This window comes from Clytia hemisphaerica, unplaced genomic scaffold (genome assembly GCF_902728285.1).
Source record: "Clytia hemisphaerica strain Z4C2 unplaced genomic scaffold, Clytia hemisphaerica genome assembly, whole genome shotgun sequence".
In the NCBI taxonomy this organism is placed as follows: domain Eukaryota; kingdom Metazoa; phylum Cnidaria; class Hydrozoa; order Leptothecata; family Clytiidae; genus Clytia; species Clytia hemisphaerica.
Window position 1 is genome coordinate 1,435,851 of NW_027103734.1, and position 17,129 is coordinate 1,452,979.

General features: G+C 35.7%; 1 protein-coding gene across 2 annotated transcripts; it reads left to right on the forward strand.

The window, feature by feature from the left end:
* Positions 1–1,442: 1,442 nt before the first annotated feature.
* Positions 1,443–16,791, forward strand: LOC136805095 (F-actin-monooxygenase mical1-like; the record flags this gene model as incomplete). 2 transcript variants are annotated; one of them, XM_067061657.1, is given in 23 exon segments in its annotated part: positions 1,443–2,051; positions 2,210–2,311; positions 3,032–3,387; positions 3,688–3,945; positions 5,840–6,042; positions 6,355–6,500; positions 6,758–6,914; positions 7,188–7,236; positions 7,354–7,495; positions 7,799–7,918; positions 9,507–9,664; positions 9,957–10,004; positions 10,345–10,680; positions 10,921–11,200; positions 11,448–11,664; positions 11,837–12,444; positions 12,824–12,988; positions 13,619–13,791; positions 14,545–14,758; positions 15,280–15,450; positions 15,872–15,980; positions 16,135–16,181; positions 16,677–16,791. In XM_067061657.1, coding segments are annotated over 23 exon segments (4,557 nt in total). In that variant the 5' UTR covers positions 1,443–1,585.
* Positions 16,792–17,129: the final 338 nt, after the last annotated feature.

Genomic DNA, 17,129 nt, shown 5'->3' on the forward strand with positions numbered 1-17,129 from the left:
TCTCACAAGCAACTTTAAATAAAATGGAATGTTTCAGTAAAAACAAGGTTCATTCCAGGACTGAGAATACTTGAGAACGTTTTGAATTGTCCCCTTCATTTGTTACTCAGTTTAGCAGCATCTCAGAACAAAATTTTCCTGAATGTTTCAACTGAGTGGAGCATATTTAAATGTTCATAAAAGTTCAGAATGTTGGTTTGCCATTATCCAACCAACTCTAACCCAACCCTTGCAATCAATTGCCATTTTAAAGAATAGTCTTCTCGTCTTGTGTGTGTCCATTTTCCATCCGTGACAAAAAATTGCCACACATTTTACATAGATTATTCATTTTCTTCCAAACTGATGGTCTGATTTCACTGAAATCTGATCATTTTTTTTATTACTAATGCCCAATAATACTAGCATTTTCCAATGTAATGCACAGGTAATTTAAAATTATGATGTGAAAATAATTCAGACCTTGAAAGGTGGCCATCTGCCCCAGGTTTGTATGTCAAGGGGGGTTACTGCACAAAATTTGAAAAATAATGTACAAACTTTTTGTTACATTAATGGGAAATTGATCAGGGAATGCTGTATAGTTTCCGGTGTGTTTTTGAAATAGTTTGTAAGTTTTTAAACCTTTAAAACAATCAGGTAAAATAAACTTAGTATCACTTGATCTAGAACAATAATTCATGTATTTTATTATACCTTGTAAAGTGTAGGGGCTACACGGAATAGTGGCTTTAATTATCTCCTTATCCCAGAAACTGAATATTACGCTCAACTATTAATGAATACAATTTCTAATATGTAAGAGTTGTTTTAGGGAGATTTTTTAAAAGAGAAAAACTGAGTTATGGTGAGAGAAGCATTTAAAACAGTTTAATGTCAAAAACCGTTACAAATTAAATAGCACTTCCTATATGATTTTTTTTGCCTAATCATTATTCTTATAATTAAAGGATGACACCACTCATACAACAAAGCAAAAAGAATTTTATAGAAAATGATATGACTTATAATAATAAAAGCCTTTTCTCTCTGGACATGTTACATAACTGAGATATAAACGAACTGTTCTAAACAAACTCCTCTTCTTATAATGTTTTTAATTTGTCTGGAAACATTGTATATGACTTAACATAGCGATTAATTATAAAGGTTTTTCTTGTCTTTTTATGTTAGAATTATCATTTGTCAAGAAGAGTGTTAAACCTATTATTGATATCAGGGTATACACAGATCTGCTTTTCTACTGTTTACAGTAGGTAGGCGATGATCTGTCACAAGTCTTTTCATATTTGAAGTTCTCTCACCTCAACACTTCACTCGTGTTTCAATCTTTAGATCATCATGTATGAATCATATATTTTTGTCAACGCTCACTGAACACAATAATATATTAGATTCATGGATATTGTTTATAACCTTGAAATGTATTCTGATCTTTTTAGTTTTAATAAATATCAAAAATGATTTTGATATGATTTTGGTATGTACCAAAGGATATGATATTTTGGAAAATGTCTTAAATGCAACATTGATGAATTGAAAGTCGATACATTTTCTTGTGGAATATTTGGAGAGACTTTGAACCATGGATGTAGAAGAGGGAGAAGTTAACAATATTGATGCCACTTATAATAAACTCTTGGCAGCAAATGATATACCAGACACAGTCAAATATTTTGCTCAACTTTGTGAATTACTTGATATAAACCCTAAAAATCATAAGACAGTTTTAACAACACTCAAAGCAAAATTGAAATCATGGAAATATCAAAACTTGTTCAATAAACTTGAGAAACGAGGGAAACACCAGGACTATAAGAACAAGCCATGCGCCAAAACCAAAGTATTGATTATAGGTGCTGGCCCAGTTGGGTTACGTCTTGCTATCGAATGTGCTTTTCTTGGTGCCCATGTGACTATTATTGAAAAACGAAACAAATTCTCCAGGAACAATGTTCTTCATCTATGGCCGTTTTTGATTGTTGATTTGAAGGGTATTGGAGTGAAATCGTTCTTCGGGAAATTTTGTTCGGGTTCTTTGGATCATATAAGTAAGTACATTATCTTTCTGCTTTACTATCCAGCAGATTTAAAGAACTCCTTATATATATATGATGTAGTTTTAGAAAATACGATTCTTTATGATAATAGGAAATACTAAACTAGCCATTTCCATCTATAAAACATTGGTATGTTTTCGATTTTTTAGGTATCAAAAGGATGCAATGTATTTTGTTGAAGATTGCTTTATTCCTTGGAGTACAATTTCACGTTAATGTTTTGTTCGAGGATGTTATACAACCCTCAGAAGGTATTTTCATTTCATGAGACCCTACATCAATTATCATTCATTTTAAATACAACTCAATTAATGTTATCCTATGTGCCATTTAACAACACTGTCAATTATGTCTATTTTTAATTAAATAATAATGACATTGAGATGTAACTAGGAAGTAAAGGAAGTGCTGAATCAATCAGCTCATTGAATTGCCAAGCCATTACTGATCCTAAATTTTTTATTATCATCAGGTCCTAACCACAGCATAGTTCAATATCAAACTCAATTCTCTTGATGGACTAGTTGTCCGAAATCGGGGCTCCGTTGGGTTAATGCCTCTCCCCAATGTACATAGCTTAACAGTTCTCTCAAAGTTAGCGGGTTGGTTGGAGATTGGACACTAGCTGTGTCTCAGTTCGTGGCAATTCCATTGATTCGTAGAATTCAGGTACCGGATGGTGAACATTGAGCACGTCGCTCCGCTCGTCTACTACGAACTAGTGTAATAGCAACTAACCGATAGCGCAGTTGGGAGAGCAATCGCCCGGCAAGCGAGAGGTCGTGGGTTCAATTCTCACTCGATTCGTTACCTTTGAGAAAACTGGGAAGTACATTAGTGCAGGATCCGTTGATTCAAACTCAATTCAAAAATATACTCTCAAGTTACAATTTCTGGAAGTTCGCGAAAATTTCACTAATTTCATCTATATTTTGATTAGCCTAAAAGTAACTTTTTCCTTTTTGGACTAGGTAAGGGTTGGAGGGCAAAGATTTCACCAAGCTCATCACCAATAAGTGGTCAAGAGTTTGATGCTATCTGTGGCTGCGATGGGAAATATAATTGTTTGAAGTTCAAAAGGAAAGAGTTCCGCGGGAAACTAGCCATCGCTATCACTTGTAATTTCGTCAACAAGCAAACCAGTGAAGAAGCACGCGTGGAAGAAATCAGTGGTGTTGCTTTTATTTATAATCAAGACTTTTTTCATGAACTCAAACAAAAGACTGGTATAGAACTTGAAAACATTGTATATTATAGAGATGAAACTCATTATTTTGTTATGACAGCCAAAAAAAAAAGTTTGCTTGCAACTGGTGTTATAAAACAGGTATATATACTTTTATTTCAAGGGAAATTTTCATATCTACCGAATGTCCCAAAGACTTACTTCAGATACATTGATGCCGGTGCAAAAGATAGAAAGAAATGAAAAGTTATTTTATGATAAACTTGTGTTGGCTCATTTCCGCTCAAGATTCCAGTATTATAGCAGTCTTCGGAAACTGGTAACTGAGAATTCAAAATTCTGATCTAGGGCTTTTTCTCGTTTTGCCATACTATCATGAGATGAAAGACTTGTTATAAAAAAGTGAGATAAGATTTAGAATATTCAGATTTTTGTTTTTAGGACTGTAAAGATGTGTTCAAGTTATTATCATCCGACAATGTCAATCATAAGAATTTATTGAAATTTGCCAAAGACGCTGCTGACTTCTCCACTAATTACCAATTGCCACATCACCAATTCGCTGTGAACCATTATCAGAAGGAAGATGTTGCAATGTTTGACTTCACCTCAATCCACCAAGCGGAGAATTCGTCTCGTATATATGAGAGAAAAGGCAAAAGGTTACTGATGTGTATTGCTGGTGATGTCCTTCTAGAGGTATGTGTCTTATTTTTAGAAAGGATACTGTTTACCTAACTAAGTTGCTCACATTCCGATGAGACAAAAGGGGAAAGAATAATATCCTATCTGTATCGGCCATATCCGGTGACTATTTATTGTTTTGCCTTGTATGCGATGTCTGATTTGATATATAAAAGCACTCGATTTTGGTATGTTGTCTTATTAAAGGGGAATTAACGTTTCAAAATTGTCAACAAATAAATTACAGAATCAAATAGAGCTCATTGAGACAATTTCAAATATATATGGTTTATAGGGCTTTACTCTTCTACATCCGGAATAAGAGTTGTTTGAAAATTCCCTTGCGTTGCTATGGATACGAAAAATGTGACGTAGCACACGCCCTGTGTTTCTCTTTTTTATAAGGGAAGAGTGGTGAATGATGATTTAAAATGCAGTTTTTGAGTTTCTTTTTACCGTTAGAAAGCTCACTGCACCTTTGGAATACTAACTAGACTCTCCTAGTATTATTTCTTCAACGTTTTGCTATAACTACTCTAAAAAAAGATTAATTTCTATGTTTTTTATCTCTTTTACAACCAAATATAGTGTAACAGTAAGAATAGTTGGAGCACACGTGACGTCACAAAATCAACAGAGGGGGAGCTTTTCTCCATTGTAGAGTCAAAATCGTGAGAAATTAAAGATTGAATAACTCAATGAATAAAAGACATTATGAAGTGGTTCTTTTTTTGTTCGATCACATTTTTCTTCCTCTTTAATGTTTCGAAAAAAAATCTTAGGGTTAATTCCAAACGTTAATTCCCCTTTAACATGACACTTCTCATTCGACGGAAATGAAATACTCGAAGCACTCCATTATAATGACATCATAACCATAACTAGTAAGGTAATTTCGAACAATTGTACTTGGAGTATTTTTTCTTAATGGAATTCCCAGAAAATATTATATACTGCTGACTGTATAACAGGATGTTCTACGAAACCCACCTATCCCATAATTCATTTTTCTTACAATCAACGAGCATGTCATATCAAATTAAACGCCTGCAGCTTATTTGTTATTCATAGAAATAAATCCGAATTTAATGACGTCATCATGACATCGTTTTATTATCTGACAAAATAAATGAATCAGTTATGTACAGCAGGGAAGCATCATCATATGCTTCCGATCTTTCTCTAGCGTAATGTCTCTTCACGTATCGAATGTGTCCCCACTGAAAGTTTTCTTTTTTGGTTTCATAAACTGCTTATAAGAAATCCTGAATTTCAAGTTCGGCAAAAATGAATCGTTTTAAATGATATCGCATTTTCATATTTTTTTGACAAGTTCTTAGAAACCGAAATCGAGTTTTATTATCAAGATAACACTCAAATAAATAAAAATTGAATAAATTTCGGAATTATTCGAATCAATTTAAGAAGTTTTGATTTAATTTTTATCTAATCTTTACGTGGTTTCGCAAGACGAACAAAAACGGCAAGGAGAAGACCCTTTGTAGCTTGAGAGTCATCTTTGTCACTGGACCACGATTTAATAAACGCTGTGCGGTTTCTTAAGCTTATTAAAAACCTTTTGATAATGTCTAGGAACTTCAAAAAGTATTATAATCATGATGAAATTCCAACGGTTTTTCAAACGTGTCAAACCAATTGACCTTTTTCTCTGCTCAGGAAAAACATACGAAGACTTTCCTCGAATCAAATCAAAGGATTAGGAATATAAACATCCCTTCATAATTTCCTTATTAGTCTCACCCTGTTTATTTTGTGTACTCCTCTGTACAAATAAAATGAAAGAACTCTTCAGGGAAAAGATTATCTATGAAATCACCACCTCCTCGCCTTTCCATCTTATTAACCAACTCAATCTGAAAGCATAAATCCTCTCAATTTCGTCTTTCAGCCGTTTTGGCCCACCGGTTCAGGGTGTGCCCGTGGATTTCTCGGTGCTTTTGATGCAGCATGGATGATCAGAGGTCTGGGACTAAATCGAGAATCACTTGACATTCTACAAGAGCGTGAAAGCATCTTTCAACTATTACCACAGACCAAACCAGATAATTTGTGTCGCAAACATGATCTTTATTGTATTGATCCTTCCACAAGGTTAGAAAGCCTACTACTATATTAATTTTTGCCACTCCTAACTCCCAGTTTAAGACTCTTTGAATTAAAAGCCCGAACGAGCTCTTTACTCATTGTAAAAGTACTCGCTTCACTTCACTATCGATCGACTAACATCGGAAAAGATGATCTCATTTCTCGATCTCAGCCTATTTCGGAACAAGAATTAATTTCTCCCTTGTAAACCATATATACAGGGACTGAATTATAACAGATTGGGAAAATTTCTTCTTCTTGAAAACTCTTCCTTATTTTGTGAATTTTAAGTTATATGATCCTTTTTCTTATTTCCAGATATTTAAATTTAAACGCTCGTTCGTTGAGAAAGGAGCAAATAAGTCATTTACTCGATGCAACCGATTCCAAGGTCAATTTAGCCGATTGGGCTGAGAAACTCACCGATCATCAGAAACAACTTCAAGAGAGACAAAGGGAAAAAAGTAAGTCTACAGTATCGGCATAGAAAGAGTCTTCGATTTCAGATTATTTTTAAGGTTAAAGCAAGTCCCCAATATAAACTAAAAACCTAGCGTTTATCAAGGAAAAAGTTGCACCTTTTTTCAAAGTAATTGGGACCAATTATTTCTTCAATTTTGGAAGTTTCCACCAGTATAGGAAAGTCCAAGCACTAAGGATGGCTAGAAAAAAATCCAGAAAGATGTTTGGGACAAAACTTTGTCGTTGAATTTTCTTGTAGAACGAAAAGAGAAGGAAATCGATCCGGACCACTTATTGAGATGGTGTAAAGAACAAACGAAATCTTACCAAAATGTCACCATTGTTGATATGTCAAGGTCCTGGCAAAATGGGTTGGGATTCTGCGCAATTATTCACCGATATCGTCCGGAGTTAATGTAAGATATACTTACCATATTCTTTATACTTCTTTAAGTAACCTTTTTTACATGGTAGATCATAGTTCTGTAGATTTTATCATAGGTCTAATCCCTATAGCGATTGATGGCGAGGTCACCTCGTGTTTTGTGACTAAAAGACCGATGCCAAGATACTATTTAAAAAAAGTCAATTGTACATGAATTTTGGCCCGGTCGTCAAAGGGTTAAAATGACTCTATATTCTTCTTGGTATTTTCAATCATTTTTATCTCATTATTATTGTTCTTTCAGTGATTATCATAGTTTAAAAGAAGAGGATGCAAGAGTGAATTGTGAAAAGGTAACCATTGTTTCATTTCTTTCTTGTTTGCTGTTAAATACTTCAGTATGAAGAGCTAAGAAGATTAAAATAAATACGTCACGCTAACAAATAATGTCTTCTGATTTCTTTGAAAAGGCATTTGAAGTTGCAGAAGAACACCTGGGCATCCCGCCGAAGATTGCAGCTCGTGATTTTGTACGATCACGAAATCCTGACACTCTGACAGTTATGGCGTATTTATCGCTTTATTATGAAGCTCTTCACCAAGAAACTCCAGGTAAAGCTCACAGTTCTCCCATTCGAAACTGTTTGTTTCTCATGTTTCACACATTGTTCTGTTTTTTAACAGATATCATAAAAATGCATTGAGCAGAAGTGTTATTGCTTCGATTCTAAGACTTTAAATAAATTTTAACCGTTTGATAATGCCTGGAGAATTTGGCATGCACTAATGAAATTAATTTTGAGCACTTTTAACAGATTGCACGATTTGGCACGAAAGACGCACGTCGAAAAATTGTTTCGAAACGTTAATCAGCATCAGGAAATCTGTCGACTAACAACTCTCTCCTTTTTGCAGTGTTTATAAATCAGCCAAATAACGAAAATTGCAACAGCAGGATGAATGAACAAGAATCGTCAGTCTTAATCGAACCTTTTACTAAAAACAACACCAAATATGGCATTGCCGTTGCCATAGGTAACCCATCTAATCAATACGAGTGCAATATCTTAAAACTTGATTTGACTGTCATACTGACCTACCTCATTTTATTTGACAAGACATCCATTTAATTGGCTAAAATGCAGAGACACGTTTAATACACAGACATCCATCAAACCATACCTTGACATAATTTCCATTTTTTTACAGTACTGATCTTAAGCTGAATGAATGAGTATTGAATAAAATAACGATCTTTTATCAACCACACAAAACATGTTCTACCTTTACTGCACTGTTCTTTTAACCAATAACCAATAACTAACATTGATAACACTATACATCTTTGCATGATCTTGCACGTAAAATTACACTTAACAGAACACTGCACCAGAAAATATCACTATGTTACTCTCTACAAGTTACTGAAAATGACTGACGACCAGAGAAAAACCTTTTCACTTTCATCGGTCATAAAACTGAGCCACCTGTTGCAACTTCGCCTCTGCAAAAGATTTCTCTTGTGACATTTAAATTTGACTCTGTTTCTCTATCAAGTGTGCTCTACCTTAAGGGAATAAATTAATGCGAGAATTAATTAATGCGGAATAAATTACTGCGGAATAAATTACTGCGAGCAACCCCCAAAAAATTTTATGTTTTGCAGAATAAATTAATGCGAATAGGCCCATTTTAAGGGATTTTGCGGAATTAATTAATGCGAAATAGCCTTTCAAATCATTTTTTCCTTTTCAAGAAACAGAACAACGAACGAACGAACTAAAAAATTTCCAACGAAATACAAACAAAACGTGTAAAAATGTTTCAATTGGTTCGGGTGCTTATTAAGTAAGAGAATAATGTCAAATATGGGAATACAAGTAGCAAGTGCTTAATTTATGCACTGGAGTCCAGAAAATGAATATTTGGGGTTTACACCTCCAAAATAAGCAATATTTTAGAAAAAATGCGGAATTTATTAATGCGAATGGCCGAAATTTTCTAAGTTTTGCGGAATTTAATTTTACGAAAAAGGGCCAAATTCGCATTAATTAATTCCGCATTAATTAATTCCGCATTAATTTATTCCGCATTAATTAATTGTCGCATTAATTTATTCCGCATTAATTAATTCTTGCATTAATTTATTCCCTTAAGGTACTAATACATCTATGTTAACGTAATAGGGTTAGCATATGATATAATTTAAATATACTATTGTATATAGACCATGTATTGATACATGGCTCTGCTTCTTAACTAGTCGAGCACTCTTATGGCATTGATTTATCACACTTGTTTTTAATACACAAAAACAAAACAAATTGTTAGACGTCTTACCTTTTTTGTAAAGCTATGGTAGGGTAGAAAAGTACCAACAGAGCTCTCTGTACTTCCCACAGACTCTGACGATTTTGCCGACAGATAACGGAACCTGTTAACGTTATACAGCTCTGAATTCTTTTAATAACATAATATTTATTGTCTGGTTTTATTGCATGTACACATTCCCTCCCATGCATTTCATCCCCAAAATTTCATCTACTTATACGAAGGCTCTTTTAAAAAATTCCCAGTATCGTTTTACCTGCATAAATCTAAGCAAAATCTGCACTTCTTTCAGTGGCAAGCTCTGCACCAAAAGAAAAGACACCAGCGAAAGGAGGCGATACGTTGAAAGTGGAAGCACAAACCATCCCTGTTTCACCGAAATCACCAGTTGAAAAGAAAGGGAAAACAAGTAAAATGGCGATCATCTCAAGACTCTCCAGAAGATCAAAGGTAAAATAATAAAACTCGATATTTTTGCTTTATGTATTTATTAAAATAATTCTCTACTACTCGAACACTCAATCATCATCTCCCTCCTTGGATGTTCGAGTTACGAGCTACCATAATAAAATACAACGCCTAACTAAAAACTCACTGTCTATAATAATTTAACTGGCGCACAAATGGGAACGACCATAAAACCCGCAAATTAAGTGGTGCAAAAAGGTACATTAGTTCTAGACCACACCTTTATGAAATTAAGAAGTAGATTGATTGATTGACTGTATGTGACTTTCTTTAGAAAAGCAAACTTGCGAAGAAAGCAAAACACGACAGAGAAAATCAACAGGTATAAAGTTTTCATATGCTCCTATTTTACACGGAGCTCAAAAGTTATCATTTCTTATCATGGATCGTGAGAACGTGAGAAGAAGCTTCACGAAAAGAATAAATGAGTCGTTAGACTCGCACATTGAAGATTAAAAAATGAAGTCTTAAAATAAGATAATCTTTTAATGAGTTGACGATCGCACTACTTTGAGTGTATATTAATTTTGGCATGTACTTAATTTTGGCTAATTTTGCTTAAATCCGCCAAATCCGCCAAAATGAACACTTATTAAGGTATATTATGCCGATCGTTCTTTAACAATGGGAGAAAAGAAAAAAATTCGTTGATTTGCTTTCAGACAATCAATGAAGAAAACGACGTTCAATTGCAATCTTACACCAAAAAGCAAGAAATCAACGGCAATGCTTTGGAACACGAAAAAAATGCCATCAACGCATCAAAGAAAGACGAGGTTCAAAAGAAAACTTCTCCTATGCTTCGATCACGTGATAACAAATTGACCAATGGGAATGCAGGGAATGAACCCTTAGAGAATATGGAAGCGTCAAAAGGACAACAGAGATATAAGAGGATATCACAGCTGGCAGAATCTGTCTTTGGTGATAGTATTGTACAAGAAGGAACGAAGAAAGGATCAGGCTTGCGACCACGCAAAGAATCCAGTGTCGAAGGGGTAAACCCACTTTTTAGTCTAATTACCTATACTTCTATGAAACACTCCTTCGCTAAAATATGAGAAATCCTTTTTTGTCTTCGTCGAATAAATGTATTTTTAATAACATTTTCAAATACAAAGTTATTGTACATGGATTGTCTCAATGGCTGCAATGCTTCTGCATTCATATATTCTTTAGACAAATCTCAAAAACCTGTTCTTTTAATGATTTAAATACTAACCTTCCTTCCATTTCAGCTGTCGGAGAGCGAATTGTGTCATTTCTGCAATCGAAAAGTATACGTTGTGGAACGTCAATCAGCTGAAGGTCTTTTCTTCCACCGCAGTTGTTTCAGATGTACTGCTTGCAAATGCCGTTTGTTGCTTGGCAACTACGCATTCCATTGCAAGGACGAAGAAACCGAAGGGAAGTTTTATTGTAATGTTCATTATAACAGCTTGCTGTATAAAGGTGGAAAAGAAGAAGAAGAAGAAAGGAATTTGCGACCCACTCAAGTTGTTGTTAAAAAGGAATCTGGTAAGTAGAATTTCAAAGTTTTTTGAGGTTTGTTTATGAGAATTTATTACCAAAATATTACTCTTGGTTGCTTAATAAACGCCCTACCTTGTTTTGCCTTGGATAACCTTACATTAACCTGTTTTTATGCAGCATCATAGGGGTTAAGAAGTACTTTTATGTTATACGGGTATATGAATTGCTTCATTTGACACTAGTGTACACTTTCATGATTCCTAATCGATATTTGGTTCTTTTTAAAATCCAGTGAAACGTCGACGAGCTGTTACACAACAAATCATGCCTTCTGACGTCCGTGCAGCTAATTATTCACGTCAACTGAGTAACGATGACCTCGACATAACAACCAAGTCACAGCAAACTTCCCAAGTACTCAACATCCAAAAGAAACTAAAAAATAACCTTCCACAATTGGAAGTATCCACCAAAGATACGAAACATAAACCTTATTTCACCAAAGCAGAGTAAGTGGTCTTTAAGTATTGCTTTCTTACTAAGCGCTGGAATCTATCTCGTATCACTTCGCGCTCAGTATCCGATGACGTATCTGAACTAGTGACTGTTTATTATATTGTATGCTTACATTTTCAAGATATTATTTCTTTCTGATATCGAACTAACCTTCAAATTTTCCAGTGTTGATAAAATCGATTCTTCTCAAACACCGGAAGAAAAAGAAGACCAAATTGAAAGTCCGTACGACCGCTTCACACCGCGCTCTTTGCTAGATAGGCATCCAAGCTTACTACGATGTACACCAGAGAAAGTGACAACAAAAAGTTTCATGGCTGCATCCAAGTTCAGTGTTTCGACACCAAATTTGACGAAATTAATTCAGGAAGATTCTATGTTTGAAGAGGAGAAAAAGAAGCACGAAGCTAAGTTGAATAGTCAGAAGAAAAAGAAATTAGAATACAGCCCTACCAAGGAGAAGAAAAAACTGTCGGTACCCGACCAGTTACGAGATTCGAACAAACCAACGAACGAGGACGATCAAGAAATTTATGGTAGCGATGAATATCGACAACGTTATCAAAGTTACGTTTCACGCGAGGACAGTTTCGGTGCTGTTCATAGGAGACCGCAAGAAGAACGCCGTGCACAATATCCGGTTTCGATGGCTTTTACCGAAGGTATGCGGATACCGGGTAGTACTTTTCGACCGATATCCGTTGACATTGATATTGACGGAGCTCCTGATCTGGTTGAACCACCGACATCAACGCAAACTGAACCTGAAAAAGGTAAAGTAGGATTATTTCATACAATCTATTTCATAAGGTATACCATTTAAATACTACATTAAAATCTTCTCAATTCGTCGTATCCAATATCAGTGCCGTAGCAACTGGGTGCCCCCCCAATAATTTTTTCAAAAATAGTTATTTTGCAAAATGCAAAGTTTTTCTTTTTTAATTTGTCATAATTGTCTTTTAAGTGCATGTTATGAGTGCATTTTCAAGCAATCTAGAACTCAAATTTTCAAAATCCCCCCCCCTCGGGCCAAACCATGGTTGGCCCTCGCGGTGTCACTAATCTTCAGCCCCCCCCCCTCACCAATATGAAAATGCTTCCTACGGCACTGAATATTCTTTAGATTCTAAGTCTCTTCTTTCTTACTAGCAAAACCGAAAAAGAAGAAACTTGTCTTGAGAAAGAAGAAGAAAACGCTGAAACCGGAGACTATTGTGGAGGATGAAAGCGAATTGATTCCATCACCCATCAGGAAGATTTCCCAAGGAAAAGACACCTCACCCCAAATTCCAATGTCCTCCAAAACGACTGAAGGTAAAACAGGTTTTACTACTATTTTATTATTAATAGTATGCCGGTTAAAGTCCACTGAAATCAGCTGAACTTGTGATGTGATTTGTCAAAGCTTGATGCCTGAAACATTTCATCGATTATTTATCCCTGGATGTGTAATGTGTCAGAGTTGGATTATAATTTGCTATTTCTCATTGTTAACCGGTTACTTTTTCGAAGCGGGCTACACGACTTTTTGCGCAATGCAATTGGTTCTTTTCGCATGACGACGGGCCTACATTGTCCAGAGTGCCCGTCGTTAGGAAAATTCATTGTGACGTCACTTTTTCAAAGGAAAATGAACAATGCGTTGACATCATTTCTCTCATTTTTTATTTCTGACGTCAGAAATTATAGCAATTTTTTTTTCTGCTTTATTTCGCTATTTTTGCTGGATAAAGCGCTAAAAATCAATCAAAGCTGGAGGAAACGGTTAACAAATACAATAACGACCGGTTTTTTTCGGGCTGTACTGAAAATATTGCCCTCGGTCAATGCAACAACCTCGCAAGCTCGGTCGTTACTTGACCTCGGGCAATATTTCTCAGTACAGCCCTCACTAACCGGTCATTATTGTATTAACATCAAATATTATGATTGCTTTTCTTTTAGACGGGTCATCGAAAGTGTCACCCGTTTCACCCATCAATCCTTTTACATCACCACGGCAACAAGAAGACAGAGGGCGTGGCATGTTCTCAGATTCTTCATCGTCAAGTGAAAGTGAAGAGGATGAAAGAAATAACACCCTCTTTAAAAGGGCGTTCGGTGGCGGAAAGAAAAAGGTTATTACATATTTTACGCCCCTGTTTCAATTCCCGAATGTAAGTTTCTGATACGTCTTAAGTTTCTTGCTGGGCGAACAAATTAAAGTTCGTAGATTTAAGTTTGACAAATAGCTTATTCGAGATACCAGCAGATCGATGTACCGGATGTTACAAGTTTGTTGTTAGTTTACCCGGTGAATTAAAAAAACTACCTGGTGAATATTATTTATTTTCCCTCCTTTACACAGAACAATTGCCACGGCATTTCCGGAGTGCTCAGAGGCCACTTTCCCGATCGAGAAACTGGTGAACTTCCCGATTTGGAAAGTCCAGCTATTTTGGGAAGTTTTCCACTTTCCCGTTCGGGAAATATTTCCCATTAAGGCAATAGTTGCCTTTTCCATAGTGGTTCCGACTAAAAGAGAAAGAGAAAAAAAAATGATCTTTTTTCTCAAAAATGACTCTTTTCGAATTTTCTTCATAACTTTTGAACGCGTGAAGCAAATTTAAAGTACGATAGCTCAAAATTTAAGTTAGCCTTTGTTCTTTCTGGTGGTGGAAAGTTTAGATATATAATATCTATAGTTTTCTCACAATCTAGCTTCAAACTTGTACACTTTTTTTGAAACACCCGGTACTTTGTTCGTTCTATATTTTTGAAGTTCTGAAGTTATAAAGGTTCTATAAAAGAACACCTGAGCTTACCAAAGTAGTGTAGGTGTGGTCCTTTTAGACAAATCTTCAAAATTCGTTCTTTAATCTCGTCAACAGAAGAAGGCATTAACAGAAGAAGAAAGGCGACAACAAGAGCAAAAAGCTAAGCGAAGGGAACAGCGAAAAATACGCAAAGAAATGAAAGAGCGTGAATCGAAACGACTTTGGGAAGCCCAATCAATTCAATGGAAACTCAATGAGGTTGATGTCAAGATGTATGAGCTGGAAGAACGTGCTAAATCGGTAGAGAGAAGTCTACGCGATGGAAATAGTAAGTAATTCCTTTTTTTTAGGAGTGTGCTCCACCACTTCCCGAGGGGGGGGGGTACTTATGCAAAATATGTAACGGGTATGTGCGAGCCATAAGGGTCTTTTTTCACACCATCGAAGGTCTCTCAAAGGGGTACAAAAACCATTAAAAAGAAAATTGAGTATCTGTAAGGGTCCAGAAATCACAAAATTTCTCATAGGGTCGTGATTTTCCAAAAATTGGACAAAAACCTAGCAAACCTAGCCCCCCCCCGGTACCACTTTCAGGCTCTTGCACTTTTTAGACGACCAAATTTCTGAGTTTATCTTTGCAATTTTGCTTTATGTGCTTCATTTTAACACACTTTTTATGTGACCAAATTTTTGATTGGAGATACTCCAAAAACTACCAATTTGTCGAAACTAATAATTTCTTTCCTTCTCATTCTTTGTGGTGATATTCTAAAAAGGTTCTTGTTTTCGATAATATAAAGTTATATTCTCAGAGTGAATTAACTATTTTCGGTTGACTTGCTTTTACAGCGCCACCAGCGGATACCAACAAATTGACGTTTGAATGGTTCAACTTGGTGAACGAGAAGAACACATTATTACGTTTTGAATCTGAACTCGTTATCCAATCCAACTCCATCCAATTGGAAGACCGACAAGCTCGTTTGGAACAAAGGATTCGTGACCTACTTACCTCTGATAGTAAGAACTTTTTTGATTTTTTTTCTTACAACCGTTACGCTGCTAGTTCATGGGGATGGGTCACTATATTTAAATATTTAAATGACTGGGTTATAAATGATCTCATCCACATATCATCCATCCGATGTACACCACGCTCTGCTCTCAAGGGTTGTGGCGAATGTGACCTAGTTTTTCAGTGAAAACAATAACAAACAAACCATTAAAATATTACATAGTATTTATGTATACGATTGAGTTTGATTTTGGTGCAATTGTTCTGACTTCCACATCGCCGCGCTCAAAGGCTCGTATAACTGATATTCATCCAAAAACTGGATTTAAAAGATCGAAGCAGTTCGCCAGCTTGGATAGATTCTCTTATCAGACTAGCTTGTAACATGTCACTGGATTCTAAAGTGTCTGTTTATTCTTCTTCAAGGTCCACGAAAGAAGCAACACGAAGAGGTTGAGCGTCTGACGAAAGAATTGGTGGACACCGTAGAGCAACGAAATGGTCTCGTGGAAATGTTGGAAGGAGATCGATTGAGGTAACAGTGGCTCATTATCATTCAAATTACTACCTCTAATTGAATAATTTCAGATTTATATCGTCTTTTTCTAGTCGTGTCGGAGAGTCTCTCTAGAAAGTAGAAGCAAACACTCGAATACGAAGTTGAATTTGCAACTTTTTTTATTTCCCAGGGAACTGGAGGAAGACAAAACAATCGAAGATGTATTTACGCAAAAAGGTATTCTTTACTTACCTTGCTATGTACTCTCGGGTACCTAATAGCCGCCCCCCCCCCGCTAATTAATTTTTCGAAAATTTTCCAACCAGGACATTCTATTCTAACCCCCCCCCCCGCTTATTAATTTTTGGGAAAATGTTTTCGAAAGTTCCCTCTTTTGTCCTAATTCTTCTGTATTAGCTCCCTTTTCAAAAATTTCCCACCCAGGACATTTTTATTCCAACCCCCCCCCCCCCGCTTATTAAGTTTTGAGATTTTTTCCAACTCCCCCGCTTATTCCAATCCCCCCCGGCTATTAAGTACCCGAGAGTATCTCATAACTTAACGGGACTTATTTTCGCACGAACTGATAAATAAGGTATCCTTTATTTGAATCACCCTACGAATCGCTTTTTGTCGGAGTTTCAGGTGTTATCCCAGAGAGTTCTGGAGAGTTTTAGTTGAAATGAAATTTAATAGATTTAATAGCAGATACCTTTTTTTCTTTTTTTGCAGCTCATGCGTTCGGCATGGATCGGTTAATTTAAATGATCTTTCACTGGTTGCGTGTGGAATGACAAGTTAAAACCTCCAAAGAAATTCATAATATTTTTGATATATTTTTAAAATCACCATTCTTGAATGTTAAGTTAAGTTTTGACTATAGCTTTAAAAGACTATTGGATTTGATCACTTCAGTTCTTCCAGATGCCAACGTAACTTCAGAAGCTTAATAATTGAAATTGAATTGAATCTGTCAAACCTTAAATATTTTCTTTGATTTACAAAGTATCCATTGAGTATTGTTTTATATTATAGTCGAACGTGTGCAACGCACTGGGCTCAACTTCAGTGGCTTCAAATTATTCATAGGCCCAATTGTAGACACTCAGGTATTCACCCAATGACCAAGTGTGCCAAATCAGCCAAATCCGACAATTTTTGGCTGCCCCAAAGTTTTAGCCTCGT